We start from the raw sequence: 13,342 nt of genomic DNA, 5'->3' as shown, positions 1-13,342 counted from the left end.
AGAACCTATGGGGGGAACACAGAACCTCGGGGGCAGCTGAATGGCTGAACTGGGGTGTCAGGTCCATGACAAAACAAAATTCTGCCTGTGGACCCCTCTATAGTCTCAGGCCTACCAGCTCACCAATTTCCACCGCCCACCGGCCCCCTCATCTCTCTTTCCTACTTTGGTGTCCCCACCTTACAGAGCTGGTGAGGGATGTGTGAGGATTGTGCCACCTTGGAGCACACACATCAGACAATGATGTATTTGGCACAGCAGGGTAACTCAGGGGGCTCCAGCTGTCCTAGGCCCTGCCCCCTGCCCCAGGGCCTGAGGGATTAGCATCTTGGCCTGTCAATAACCCAAAAGGGCACACCAGTGTTGGAAAGCTCTCTCCTAAGGTGGGAGGCTTCTCTCCTGAGGACCTAATATCCCACCTAACAGATGCTTTGGACCAAAGCTGGCTTCTCAAAGTGTGTGTGTACAAACTCCGGGCCCTACCCTGGACCTACTGAATAAGAATCTGTAGTTTAATAAGATCCCAGATGCACAGTAAAGTTTGAAAATCACTGCTTAAAATTTTCAAAAGCTATCTGAACTAAAGGCAGGATATAGATCTTCGAGGAAAATAAAAAAAGCGATCCAAATACTGACTGATCTGTCCTCACAGCAAGTGCAACGTGGGGGAAGGACAGACAGCTTCAGGCCCATTTGCAGATGAGGAAAAGAGGCTCAGAAAGGTGAAATCATTTGCCTTAAAGCCCACAGGTGACCCAGGACCCAGATATACTGACTCCTGGCCAAGCTCATTTTCCTTAAATTATTTCCTTAGATCTCGGGAGACCCATAGATTTGGTGGAGCATCTCTGCATTCTTAAAAGGAATGGTGAGTCAAAAACCACACTCTTCACTCTTAAATTTGAAAAGTAAAATTTACTACAAGGAAAATAAATATAAAGATATCATTCTTTTGGACAGTAATAGATAGACTTTCCAAAAAGTTTCTTGCTCTTTGGAACATCACCAGGAGAGGGGGAAAAATAATATAGAGACTCTGGTGATCCTCTGACCCAAACCCAGATATGTGAGGACTCACTATCACCAAAGGCAGTCAGTCGTTCTATTATTAACAGATTAAACATTGTATCGCTTTCTCCTCTATCCCTCTTCTCCTCAGGGTCCATTTTAATTTGTGGATAGCAGCCTTCTGTTATATTGTTTTTAATTATATTTCAGTGCTCTCAAAAGAAAAAACAAAAGACAAAATCCCCACCCCAATTAAGAAAAAATTTACCAAAACTTTACCAAAAACACCAACAAAAATCTTTGAACTAATAATGTGAAGCAAATACATCAACAATATTTTCCATCTGTGACAAGTGACAAAAATACACCACTCAAATACTGGCCGGAAGTTGAAAATGGCATTCCCTGTGATATGGGAGAGCTCCCTCACTATAAAAGTTTTAAGCCTCCCTCACTGTAGAAATTTTAAGTTTCCTTTTCCCTACTTTCTTAGCTCCTTAGCCCCTGGCTTTGATTACTCTTCTAATCAGTTTCTGAGTCCTACACTAAAGATGCTCGTAGGCTGAATCACAGGATGTTTCTCATCCCGGCATCAGATAACTACTTAAAAACCTGTGACTTCCCAACACCCCCTAAGCCATTCAGGACCTCACTCTTGGATAATTCCATCCCAGAGACCAAATAGATTTTAACATTCCCCCAGGCCAGTATACTTGTTGATTGTAATCACTGAAGCCTAATGTTCTTTCCAACCCATTCTGGGCCAGCTCCTGACGCCACCTAAATGAGGGGTTGAATAGCCATAGGCTCTATAGAACTAACGGATTTATTAATTAAAATCTATTTTTCCTCATTCAGGGGCCTTGGGGATGCAGAGGATACCCCAGCAAGATTGCCAGTCCCAACAAAAGAAGCCAACACGGTCTTGCAGGCGGATCCCGAGACCCCTTCCTCTCATCTGAGATCAGTTAGGGCAAGAGTTCCGTGAATCCCCAACAGGTAGGGACAACTCTACGCCCCTGTTCAGCAGGAAGCAGATACAGAAGAACAGACCTCCTGTCCCTCAAATTCCCATAGAAATTTTATGGGGATCACGTCTCTCAAGGGAAAAACGAGGCAGGCAGTTAGAGATAGACATCAGGTCTCTGCATTACTGCCCAGAAGACTTCCCTTCTCTGTCCCAAACTTCCCCTTTCCACTGTAAACAAATGGGTACAAGATACCCAACTAGATCAAACCGGCCACTCAAACCTGCACAGTTTGTAAAAAGATGAGGTAATAGCCTCTTGTCAATCACAGGTGTCAATCAGGTGGTCCCACACCTGGAAAGGAACAGCCCATTTGAGAGAAAAAGATAAAAACTACCAAGGCCTCGTTAGTCAAGGCCGTTGAGCCCCTCTCTACTGCTCGGGTCCACTTCTATTTCTTTGAAGTGTACTATCTCTTCTAATTAACTATTCTTTCACCACTTTATTTCTGTGTCTCGTTCAATTCTGGGCTCGAGACGCCAAGAACCTGGACCCCGCGCCGAGAAAGGCTCACTCTCTGGTAACACTTAGACACTTTAACTTTGATAAGCATGTTAGAAAACAGAACATGCAATGAGTTCCAAAATTAACTAAGGAAAGCGTTAGAGAACAGAGATGGAGGCTTAGACTGAGGCCAAGACTGAGAATCTGTAAGGAATTACATCAAAATGGTAATAATCTGTTATCTCTAAATGGGAAGATTTATTTTATGTGGTTGTTGTTTTTTGCTTTTTATTTTTTTCCAAATTTATTATATTTTGATTGAAAAAAAATTTCTTATAAGCAATTCCCAAAGATTAAAATGATTCTATGGGATAGTATGGTATTAGTGTACCACTGGTCATTCTTGTTCATCCACATGGATTAACTGACTCATTCGTTCACTCATTCATTCATTGTATTCAACAAAGATTTACTGAACACCAAATACATACAGGTACTGAGAATACTCATATGTTGTTAAATCAAGCAGGGTCTCGGCCCTCATAAGTTTAAACTTTACTACTTCAAATAGTCTTAGAAGAAAAGCTGCTTTGATGTAAAGGACCTCAACAGATATCTTCTTGGATATGGTTTAGTCATATGACTTTAGGATCTCTTCCTCCACCCTCCAAAAGTGACAGACGTCCAAATCCTGACCTCAGATTCCCACAAAGGAAAGCAGAAGGGAGAGAAGAGTAAAGCTGTACCTCAGCAAATTCTTAGATTTAGAAAGAGAAACAAAACTCAGAGTTCAAGTAGAGAGAAAAATAGAACTCCTGGTCAAACACTAAATAAGAGGTCAGAGAGGAAAGGATAAGGAAACGTTCATTTCAGAGTAAGTGCTGATCCATCCACCCAAACTGCACCTCTCCACCATGAGCTTATATTTGTGTATCTACAGACCATCTGCCACAAACAGGAAAAGAAGAGAAACCAGAGAATGCTCCAGTTATTACTAGAAAAATAAACAAAATTAATGAGTTCAGAAGTATGTACCATCATCACCTTAGAGAGCATAACTCTCAGGCCAGACAAAATGTAGACTACAGTCAGGAAAAGAAAACAAGTAAGAGTAAAACGAAGTCAATAAAATAGAAAAAAGAAAGAAAACGGTAAATCAGAGGAGCAACTTTTATTGGTACGTCTTCCTCCATCTATTTACTCCACAAATATTTACTGAGCACCTACTATGTGTGAGGGGCCGTGCTAGCTGCTAGAGGTACAGCAGTGTGCAACAAGCTTGGTGCTTAGCCTCTGCTGTCCAAGGCAAACACCATTAAACACAGTTACAGGATCTTGTGAAAAGTGCTTTGATGGAGCAGTATGAAGTGCTACAGAGGCACACAGGAGGGGCACAAGCTAGGTCAAAACTAAAATGAAATCGTCAGTGGCTTGATTCCAAAGCCTCAGTCTATGAGAAACTTACGGGGGCTTATGTTCAGGTCATAGAATGAAGACAATCAAAGAAGAAAGACCACATTGAGATGCTACTGAGCTGGTGCAGGGGCCAGTGAGACAGGCAATTCCACAGCTGCCTTGGGCATCTCTGGAAGGGTCTCCTGCAATTGCCCAAGGCACTGAAGCATGTTCTTAGGTAAACTAGTTTCTACCATGGAAGGAAAAAACACCCGCTCTTTCCTCCATCCCTTTCTCATGCCCTTCCCACCAAGAACCTCATCCTAGCTTTGCCAAATGAGTAACTCCTCCCATAGAGAAAAGCTTTTTGTTTGTTTGTACTGTGATCTGTTCTTGGTTTGTTTGTTGTTGTACCCATGGGACCCAGAATGGAATTTGATATGTGGCCCATTTTTATTGCCCATGCCACCACAATGGCCTAGCCTGGGGCACCAGGACTTCTTGGAAGAACTAATTCTAAGTTGAGACATCAAGATGAGTAGGAGTTTCTCACTGAACAGGTATATCCTTATAGGGGAGAAGGAAACCAGGATGATTGGATCACACTACCATTAAATATTTGAGTCCATAACCTGCTTGGATTCTATGTTTACTAAGCAATATGCTAAATATAATTCAGCTTCCCACAGGGAAGGAATGTACTGGTCAAGCAGCCATAACCATCCCACTTACAGGCAGTTGTGGTTCTCATTATAAACTAAAAAATAAATGCCCTGCGTGTGAGACTTTGTCTCTTGTGAGTTCAATCAGCCTCAATTAGCCTAGCAAGTATGGAAGATGGAACCCTCAGCAGTAGTACCTTCAAAGGAGGGGGCCACCCTACCCCCAGACAAAGGGCACCCTGCCCTCCTGGGCCTCAGCATACACAAGGTTCATAATAAGATATTTAAGGAAACTTCACGCATGTTTTCATTAACTTCTCTGGCTTTTAAATAAATAAATCGCAGTTGGCAATCTATTAAGCACAGATATAAAAGAAACAGATATAAAAGAATTGGTATATCCCACAAATTTTTATGAAATGGTAATTAGACTGAAAATAATCATTTGTGTTAAAAATCAACTCTGCACAAGATAAGCAGGAATAATCCTGATCTTTTTTCAAAAAGTGAACATTATTTCAGCTAAATGAATCCAAGAATTTTTAGGAATATTTATTCAAATAAATGTCAGTTACATGATCATTACATGTCAATTACATGACAAAGAAAACCTTAAAAGTTCTCCTTCCTCAAAAAAAAAAAAAAACTTAATTATGGCAGATAATGAGTTAATATTTTTAATAAGTAAAGTTTTTTTTAAAACCAATAAGAAAAACACCTACACAGAAACCTACTAGAAAATCAGGCTAAGAAAATCACAAAAAGAATGGACGAGAATAGGTACTATGAAAAATGTTCAGCCTCACCTAGTAAGGCAAATTAAAACAAGATACCAGATTAGCAAAGGTTTTTTAAATTTTTGGATATCCAAAGTTGTCAAAGATTTGGTGAATTGGGTATTCTCATATGCACTGCTAGTGGAAATAGAAATTACTACAACTAGTTTAGAAAGAAACTCAGCAGTTAAAAATTTTAAAGGTTCAGTCCTTTGTTCATAGGAATTTATCCTAAAAAAATCATTAAGCAAATACCCAAAGATTTGCATATGTATAAGGATGTTCATCAGAAGAGAAAAAAAAATTAGAACAATTCACAAGGGAATAGTAAAATGATTTATGGAACTATCATGGAATACTGAAGAACATTTAATGATATGGAAAACATAATTTAAAGTTAAATAGAAAAAGTAAGGTAAAAAACTTTATACAGTGCAATTCAATTTTTGTAAAAATATGGGGTATATATGTGTGTGATTGTATAAGAACTGATCGAGGCCTTAAGAAAGAAAATACCCAAATTGTTAGAAGTGATTTGTCTGGCAGGTGGTATTACTAGTAATTTTTATTTACTTCTCTAAACTTTTCTCTCTGTTTTCCAAATATGTTATACTGAACATCTGCTCCTTGTAAATCAAGGCACAAATATAACACTTCCCTTCTTCAAGCTGAAAGGAAATAAACTTCAGATGTACTCTAAATTGTAGTTTAAAAATAAGTTTGACACTAGAAAAAAGGCTTCTGGAAAATTAAAGATGCATAGAAAACAGAATTGACCTTGGCCTTTATTATTAGCGTACATTTAAATAATCTAATAGTTTAAATACTTATATACCAGATGGTTCGTTTAAAAAAAGTATATCTGCCTCCTATGTAAGATTTTGTATGGAACCCAGAGATAAGTAAGACATAGCCTGCTCTTCAAACAACTCAAATTCTATAACTAAGCCATATACACAAATAGGTGCAGTCTTGGATAGGTTGTTCTAAGAGCTGGACTTCTAATAACTGGTCTTACCAAAGCACTACATAAGACAGCAGAGAAGGTAGAAACATTTGTATTATTCTCCCCTTATAATTTTATCCAATAGAATTCGTATATTACAAACCCTTCTTTCTGTGGTCCTCTAACAGGACAATGATGGTTGCCTTGCATAGCAGTCAGTCAACATGGAAATGACCTGCAAGTACCTTGCTGTAACCTGAATCCAACCACACATCCTAAAATTTCCTTTTCAGATCCTGGAAGTCTTAGGACTCAACCTGGCTTGTGAAGAGGTGTATTTGTTTTTGTGGGAGGAAGCTGTCTGGCACCAGTACCTCGGGCTCTTGCAGCTACTTATCTCTAATAAGTTAAAATAAGTCCACTAACTTTGGAAGCAGGAAAATTACCCAAAATGTGAATCAAAAGAATATTGATATGAGCTAACTTCCAGCCCTCAATTAGAAAATAAATGAGAAAGGAGTTCAATGGAAAAGGCATGGTTGACAAGTGTACCCTATTTAGTGAAAACATCCTAGCCAATGACCTCAGAAGCAGGTTAATTCTGTATAAAAAGATAACAGAGAAGAAAAGTCAAATGTCTTTATATGTCTTTATATTTCTCCTAAAAAATCATCTTACCTTAAAACATAGAAGAAATAGAGCCAACAGCCTGGAAAGATGGAGAAGACAAACCTAGGTATTGATCCAGATCTGGGCTTAATAAATGTTTTCAGTGATGTTAAGATGATGAGTTCTTAGGACCACTGCTCAATATTGAAATTTCTCATTACTGACTGTGATACCATTTCCCTTTTTCCTCACAAAATGGCAGAAGGAATTAACTGTATAAACATGGCCAAAAGCTAACATTTTAGAGCACGCAGTGTGAGAGCATAAAGGGGAAAAAAAAAATTCTGAAGCTGAATGTACAAATAGGAACCAATTCTAATCCCTTGTTGCACTGAACACCATCACTGCCAGCTGACGGCAGGGACTCGGAACACACCGTGTCCTTTAAACCCATCTTCTCCATAATGCATCCATTGGTTCCTAAAAGGATACTAATCCCCACAATGAATTATAGGGCTTCCCCCTACAATTCTAATGGTGGATTTGATTGTGCACGTTCGCTGCACAAGTCCTGGTTCTTGCTTCTGCCCTTTTAGCCAAGAGACATACAGAAGGTTAGTAATAGCAGCTAACTTTTATTAAGACCTTACTGTGTGCATGGAGCTGAAAGCTTATGCACCTCAACAGAACTACGAGGGAGGTACCATGATTATCCTCAGGATGAGAAACCTGATACTTAGAAGGATTAGAAAACCTGCCCTAGACCTAACAGATAATAAGAGGCAGAATCAGGATTCAAGCCTGAGCTTTCTGAGTCCAGAACTATACCCTCCAACCCACTGGTTAAATCTAGGAGGGAGACACTGAAGTTCCCAGGGTCGGTACGGGCACACTCACCTGCCCCATCAGGAGTGATGGTTCCCAGTTTCACAGCTAGAGGGTAGCCCATGTCTCTGTAATGCTCCAGCGCGTGCCCATTTCCCCCGGAGCTGTCAAAGAACCACTTCCCACACAGCACAGAGCCATCGGTCAGATTCAACCAGAGGTTTTCCCGCAGGTCACACCTGGCACACTTCCAACCACTGGAAAGTCATTGGAGAGCAGTTAGTATAGCTGGAATGCAACGTGGAATCAGAACATTAACATCCAAGAAAACAGAGTGACTCGAGCTGGGACCACAGGAAACAGTCCTTGGAATCCCAGAGACCCCTCCCAGGGAAACAGGACACTCAGGACCCTGCCTGCCACCCACACAGAGACCAGCTCTTCCTAGCTCCTCCACGATGGCTCTTTTACTTCAGAAAACTGATGCAGAACCTGAGGGCGGGAGGGGAGGTCATTTCCTTGAAAGTCCAGTGTGAGGGACAGTGGAATAGAGCTAAATACATGTAAAACATGATTATAAACAGCTCAGGTTCAAAAGCGTTAACCACACCTAGGAAAACTAGTTTAAACAAAACCTACTACATGGCAAATCTAAATTAAGTAGAAAGGAAATCAACTGAACTGAAGGTTAAGGTTACCAAAGTTTTATCATTTAATTCTGACAAACACTCTTCAGCGTGGGTATTACCACGCCCGCTGTCAACGGGAGAGGTGAGGGGCCGCGCCTTCACCCAGACCATACAGGTGGGGATGCAGCAGTCAGACCTCAGCCACACTGGCCGCAGTGCTGGTCCACGTGCCCCTTCCATCCAGGACTGGCCTCAGGAAACACACCAGCACCTGGCAGCAGATGCTAATGCAGCCAGAGAGCATTCCAGACCCAAATGGGATAACCAAAGACTGCCATAAGTGGGGTTCCCCGAGAGGCAGAGTCTGAGACAAACATCTGACTGTAAATGGCTTGTGTGGGAGGCCATCTCAGGAAGCACCATAGGGAAGTGCGACTGGAGAGGGCAGGAAGACAACATAAGTAATTGGGGCTCAGTCCATCTGGGGAACTCCTGCCCCGACCACCCTACCTGAGGGGCAGGGACCTAGAGTATTGACCCAGCCATGCAGCAGCCACTGGTTGAGGGCCGTCCCAGGAGGGCAGGAGGGAGCATTAACTCTACGGGATTTCTGTCTGTCCCACGCACAGGCCTACCTGGCTTGGGCAGGCAGAGAAAACCCTCAAGCAAAGAGCTGCAGATGCTTACAACTGGGAGTCCTGGGGGGGCGCGGGGGGGGGCGGGCTCAAGGGCAAGGGGCTGGCATGCTCGGCATCTACTACAAAGGTACAGAGAATTTTACAGAGAATTTTTGAGCTTTTTTTTTTTTTTTTAAGGCGTCTGACAAGAAAATATATAACTGCTAATTCTGAGAAGTAGAAAAGTAAGCATTCCTTTGGCCAGTTTTAGGGGATAACTTTCCATTTCGCTATCTGACACTCACCTTGGAGGAATCCTGACTCCATTGTCCAGCTGGGTGAGGTTATTGGCATACTTGGATACTGGCAATTCATTTTCCCAGGTGTCTGGGTCCTGCTTTCTGTACGGGGATTTTGAGTTAAGAACTGCATCGCAAGCAATTGTTACCTGTAAGACAAACCCAGATGTGATATATTAAACATATGAGAGAATAGCAACTTCTATAAAATGAATTTAAAAGTTTATCAATAAATGCAGCTTCATCCGAGAAAATTCAAATGGTACAGTTATCACAAGAGTAAGATCCTAGTTTCCTGGCTCCAGCACTTTTCCCTTGGATCTAGGAAGATTTTATCCCTGGCCTGGAGTTTGCAATGTTGACAATGACACAAGATAGCAAGGAACAAATCTAGTTTATAAGCACATGCGTAGCAGTCAGAATGAACAACTCTACCTCTTAGCAAGCAGAGTGAAAAGTATAAGGTGAACAGTTTACAGGCGTGGAATGAGCTACTGGAATGCCTGGGATTTACCCAAGTGGTGTGTTTTCCTCCTAACAAATATACACCCAGATATCCAATATCCTCAACTCATCACACAATGGCATGTGGTCAAGGGCGCTTACATGGAATGCCAGCAGCGGGCTCCATTACTTAATGTGGTGCAAATGTGACCCTGAACAGGGACATGCCTCCGTGTCTCTGTGCCAGAGAAGTCCACATGTGAGCAAATCTGTGATTTCCAGCTTGGCACCACCTGACCCGGGTGCGGGGGGCGGTCAGATTCTTTGCTCTCTCCCCAACCAACTGGTCCTGGACATATGCCTAGCACTACATTTGCTATTTGTTTAATGCTATACGGTATTTTGAGCTGTCTTTAAAAACATTCTGGTGGGAATGAATGTAAAATGGTGTCGCCACTTTGGAAAATAGTTTGGCAGGTCCTCAAACAGTTAAAGAGAGTCACTATGTCACCCCAAAATTCCTAAGCATATACCCAAGATAAATGAAAATGTGTCCACACAAAAACTTAAAGACAAATGTTTACAGATGCATTACTTGTAATAGCCAAAAAGTGGAAACAATCCAAATGCCCATTAATGATAAATGGGTAAGTAAAATGTCCTATGTCCATATAATAGAATGTTTTTCAGCAATAAAAAGAAATAAAGTACTGATATATGCTATAACATGGATAAATCTTGAAAATATATGCTAAGTGAAAAACAGCCAGCCACAAAGGACCTTGTGTTGTATGATTCATTTATATAAAATGTCCAGAATCCACACAGACAGAAAATAGATTAGTGATTGCGGAGGCTGGGGCACAGGAAAGGTTGAGAGGTGATGGCGGTGGGGTAATAAAATTTTCTAGAATGAGATGGTGGTGATGGATGCCCAACTCTGAATATAATAAAAGCCACTGGATTGCTTAAATTTTTTTTTTAAATAAAAATTGTATTCTACTTCACTAACATCCTGCACAGGTAGCTAAACTTCATGCAGAATATTTCTCCTGAGTAGCACGGACAATTAATCTTAGAATTGATTAAGAGACAATGGAGGCTGTTCCCTCAGCTGCCATCCCACCTTCACCCAACCCATGGACAATTCCTAGCCGTCCTGCATCCCAAATCTATTTGGAACCTACCTCTTCTCGTTTTCAACCACACCATCCTAGTTTCAACAACCATCACAGCTCACCTGGATGGCCCCGGGGAAGCCTCCCTACAGTCTCTTTTCTCCCAGCAGCCAGAGGGATCTGCTGTGATTAGATCCGATCCTTTCCCAGCTTAAAACTCCCCGAGGTTATACTGCACACTACCAAACTGATGACACTGGAGCTAGGCATGGTCAGGAATAAGGAAGAGGTCGCTGCCCTCAAAAAGCTTATACTCCATTACAGATCAGGCATTCATAAAAGTATATTTTAAAACCTTTTCAAAGAGAAGCTCTCATTCATCTCTCACCACAAACCGTTATGTAATTGCCCTTTCCTTTCAATTATCAAAATTCCTCTCTTACCCCTTCCACGACCGCCCCTAGAGAACAGGGCTGAGGTCACCACCAGCCCCTTTCCGATTTTATGGGGTATTTTATGCCACCTTAGCACTTCTGGGTATACAGCCTTATCGTTTTTTGTCTGGCCTGTTATTATGATACGCTTGCTGTTTCACACACTACCGGTCCCCTCCCAGTCCTCATCTGAATTCCTCCACCCCATCAGATCTTTTTTAAGAGTTCTGGTTTGCAATGCACAATGGATTTTGGTCAAGATTTGGATGTAATATTCTTTCTTTCCTTTGAATATCCTTCCTTGTGACACTCAACAAAATTTCCTTAATCTTCTGGACCACTAATATAACACTGATCTAGTGTTTTCAGAATATCATCTAAAATCCCTTAGAAGCCCCTTTTGTGGATCACAGCTGAAGGTCAGGAACCATCATCCTGTAATTATACTGTGAATTATCTTTCCCTGGATTTGTTATCTGGTGTGAAGCGAAGAGACCTTGTTACTAGTCCTGGATCCATCCCAAGTCTCCATAGAGCTCAAGTTCAGTAGTGTTCTGAAACTGGCTCCAATTGGCTCACAGACTCGATTGCTAAATATTAAGGAATTCTGCAAGATGGTTGTTAAATGCACCCATTACTAAAAATTAAATTATATAAACTTACCATTAAATAAAATATATTTTTGAAAGGTAACAAATATTCAAAACACTTCGAAGTTAAAATTTGACTATATCTTCCTATTATCTATGTGCCCTTGAGGTTATTTACGTCTACGTTATACGAATGGTGGAAATTCTAGATAATGGTGTGCTACTGCACATCTCTTCCCAACACTGCATTCAGCGACATTATGTTGTTAGCCTGAAATCAGCCATGGTGGCAGCATTAATACCACAGAAACCAGCAAACACTACCAAGCAGGACTGTTCCCCCAGGGAGCTGGCTGCTAACCATTTACAAGCACACCGCTGCTTGAGTTCCCCGTGTCTACAACGAAGTACTGGATTCCAGATTCTAAGATCCCTCCTGAGCCCCAAATGCTGTCTCTGTGAAGCCTGCGTTGCTAAGAGGTGGTTTAACTTTTTGGTAGAATCTAGAGAGTATCTGAAACTGAATTTTTTTCTGTGCTGAGAAGCTTAAGAGATGAAGGAAGAGTCACCTGGTTGTGTGATTTTTAGCTCAATAATTTTGGGTTCTTTAAAAGCTTAAAAAGAGAATTATTAAACATCAAAAATGTAGCAAAAACATGAAAAGAAAAATATAGTTAACTAGCATTTGTTATATAGATAAATCCTAACAGTTACCGTCAGATAAATCCAGGCTTTTCCTTCAATCTCCCCTTCCAAATAATTCTCTCTATTATTTTAATTCTTAAAATATTTCCTAATCCAAAAGACTTTGTATTAAAAATTATGATATATATTGATGGATTCAGATTTCTATAACATTGTATGTTTAAATAAAAGCATTTACACTTCAATTATGTTCTGAATATAGGAATCATTGAAAGCATTTAAAGGCTTTTTTATTAACTTTTTTCATATCAAGACTTTTTCTTCGTAAGTGAATCAGAGAAAAATCATGACATTTATTCACAACGTGCTTCTTCTTTTCTGACAGTAGACATAAGAGTTATATAAAACAAGAGCAGTAAGAACTCGTATTGCAGAGATATAAGCTTTAGCATATAGTATCAGATGATGGGATGAAGCAAAACCATTTTGTCCACTCCCATATTTTATCCTTGGTAACAGCCACCTGAGTCAGCATAGGTAATTTAATTCTGTATGCATCGCTAAGGGTTTGCACTTAGTACGAAAAAGGATATCTTTACAATTAACAACTACATGAAAGACGTACAACACTGAAATACAGAAAATTTTCATTCCTATGGTCTTATATTTATGTATAAAGTAAGTCAGAGGCAAAAGAGATTGAATAGGGGAAACCTGGTCTCTGATGACCTGGGAACCCTGGGCACAATGTTCCCTCTTGGCAGGGATAAGTGAGCAGGTGGCTGTAAATAGAGTCACACAAAGTCCTAAAGATTGTGGGACCCAAAGACCTGGCTTTGGTTCTGGCAGAGTTTGAGAAGGGAAAAAGAAAAA

The 13,342-nt window shown here is 40.8% G+C and overlaps 1 protein-coding gene across 2 annotated transcripts in view; it reads right to left on the bottom strand.

Moving 5' to 3' along the window:
- Positions 1–13,342, bottom strand: part of USP13 (ubiquitin specific peptidase 13) — a 105,235-nt gene that overhangs the window by 53,891 nt on the left and 38,002 nt on the right. For both annotated transcript variants that reach the window (XM_019751835.3, XM_074328294.2), the window contains 2 exons: positions 9,245–9,387; positions 7,766–7,950 (listed from right to left, as the gene is read on the bottom strand). In XM_019751835.3, coding sequence (XP_019607394.3) covers positions 7,766–7,950; positions 9,245–9,387 — 328 coding nt within the window. The remainder of the gene's footprint in view (positions 1–7,765; positions 7,951–9,244; positions 9,388–13,342) is intronic.

The sequence above is a fragment of the Rhinolophus sinicus genome, chromosome 17 (genome assembly GCF_057876585.1).
Source record: "Rhinolophus sinicus isolate RSI-liver-muscle chromosome 17, RSI-T2T, whole genome shotgun sequence".
NCBI classification, from domain to species: domain Eukaryota; kingdom Metazoa; phylum Chordata; class Mammalia; order Chiroptera; family Rhinolophidae; genus Rhinolophus; species Rhinolophus sinicus.
Note: the sequence above shows the minus strand (reverse complement) of the source record. Positions and strands in the feature narration are given on the sequence as shown.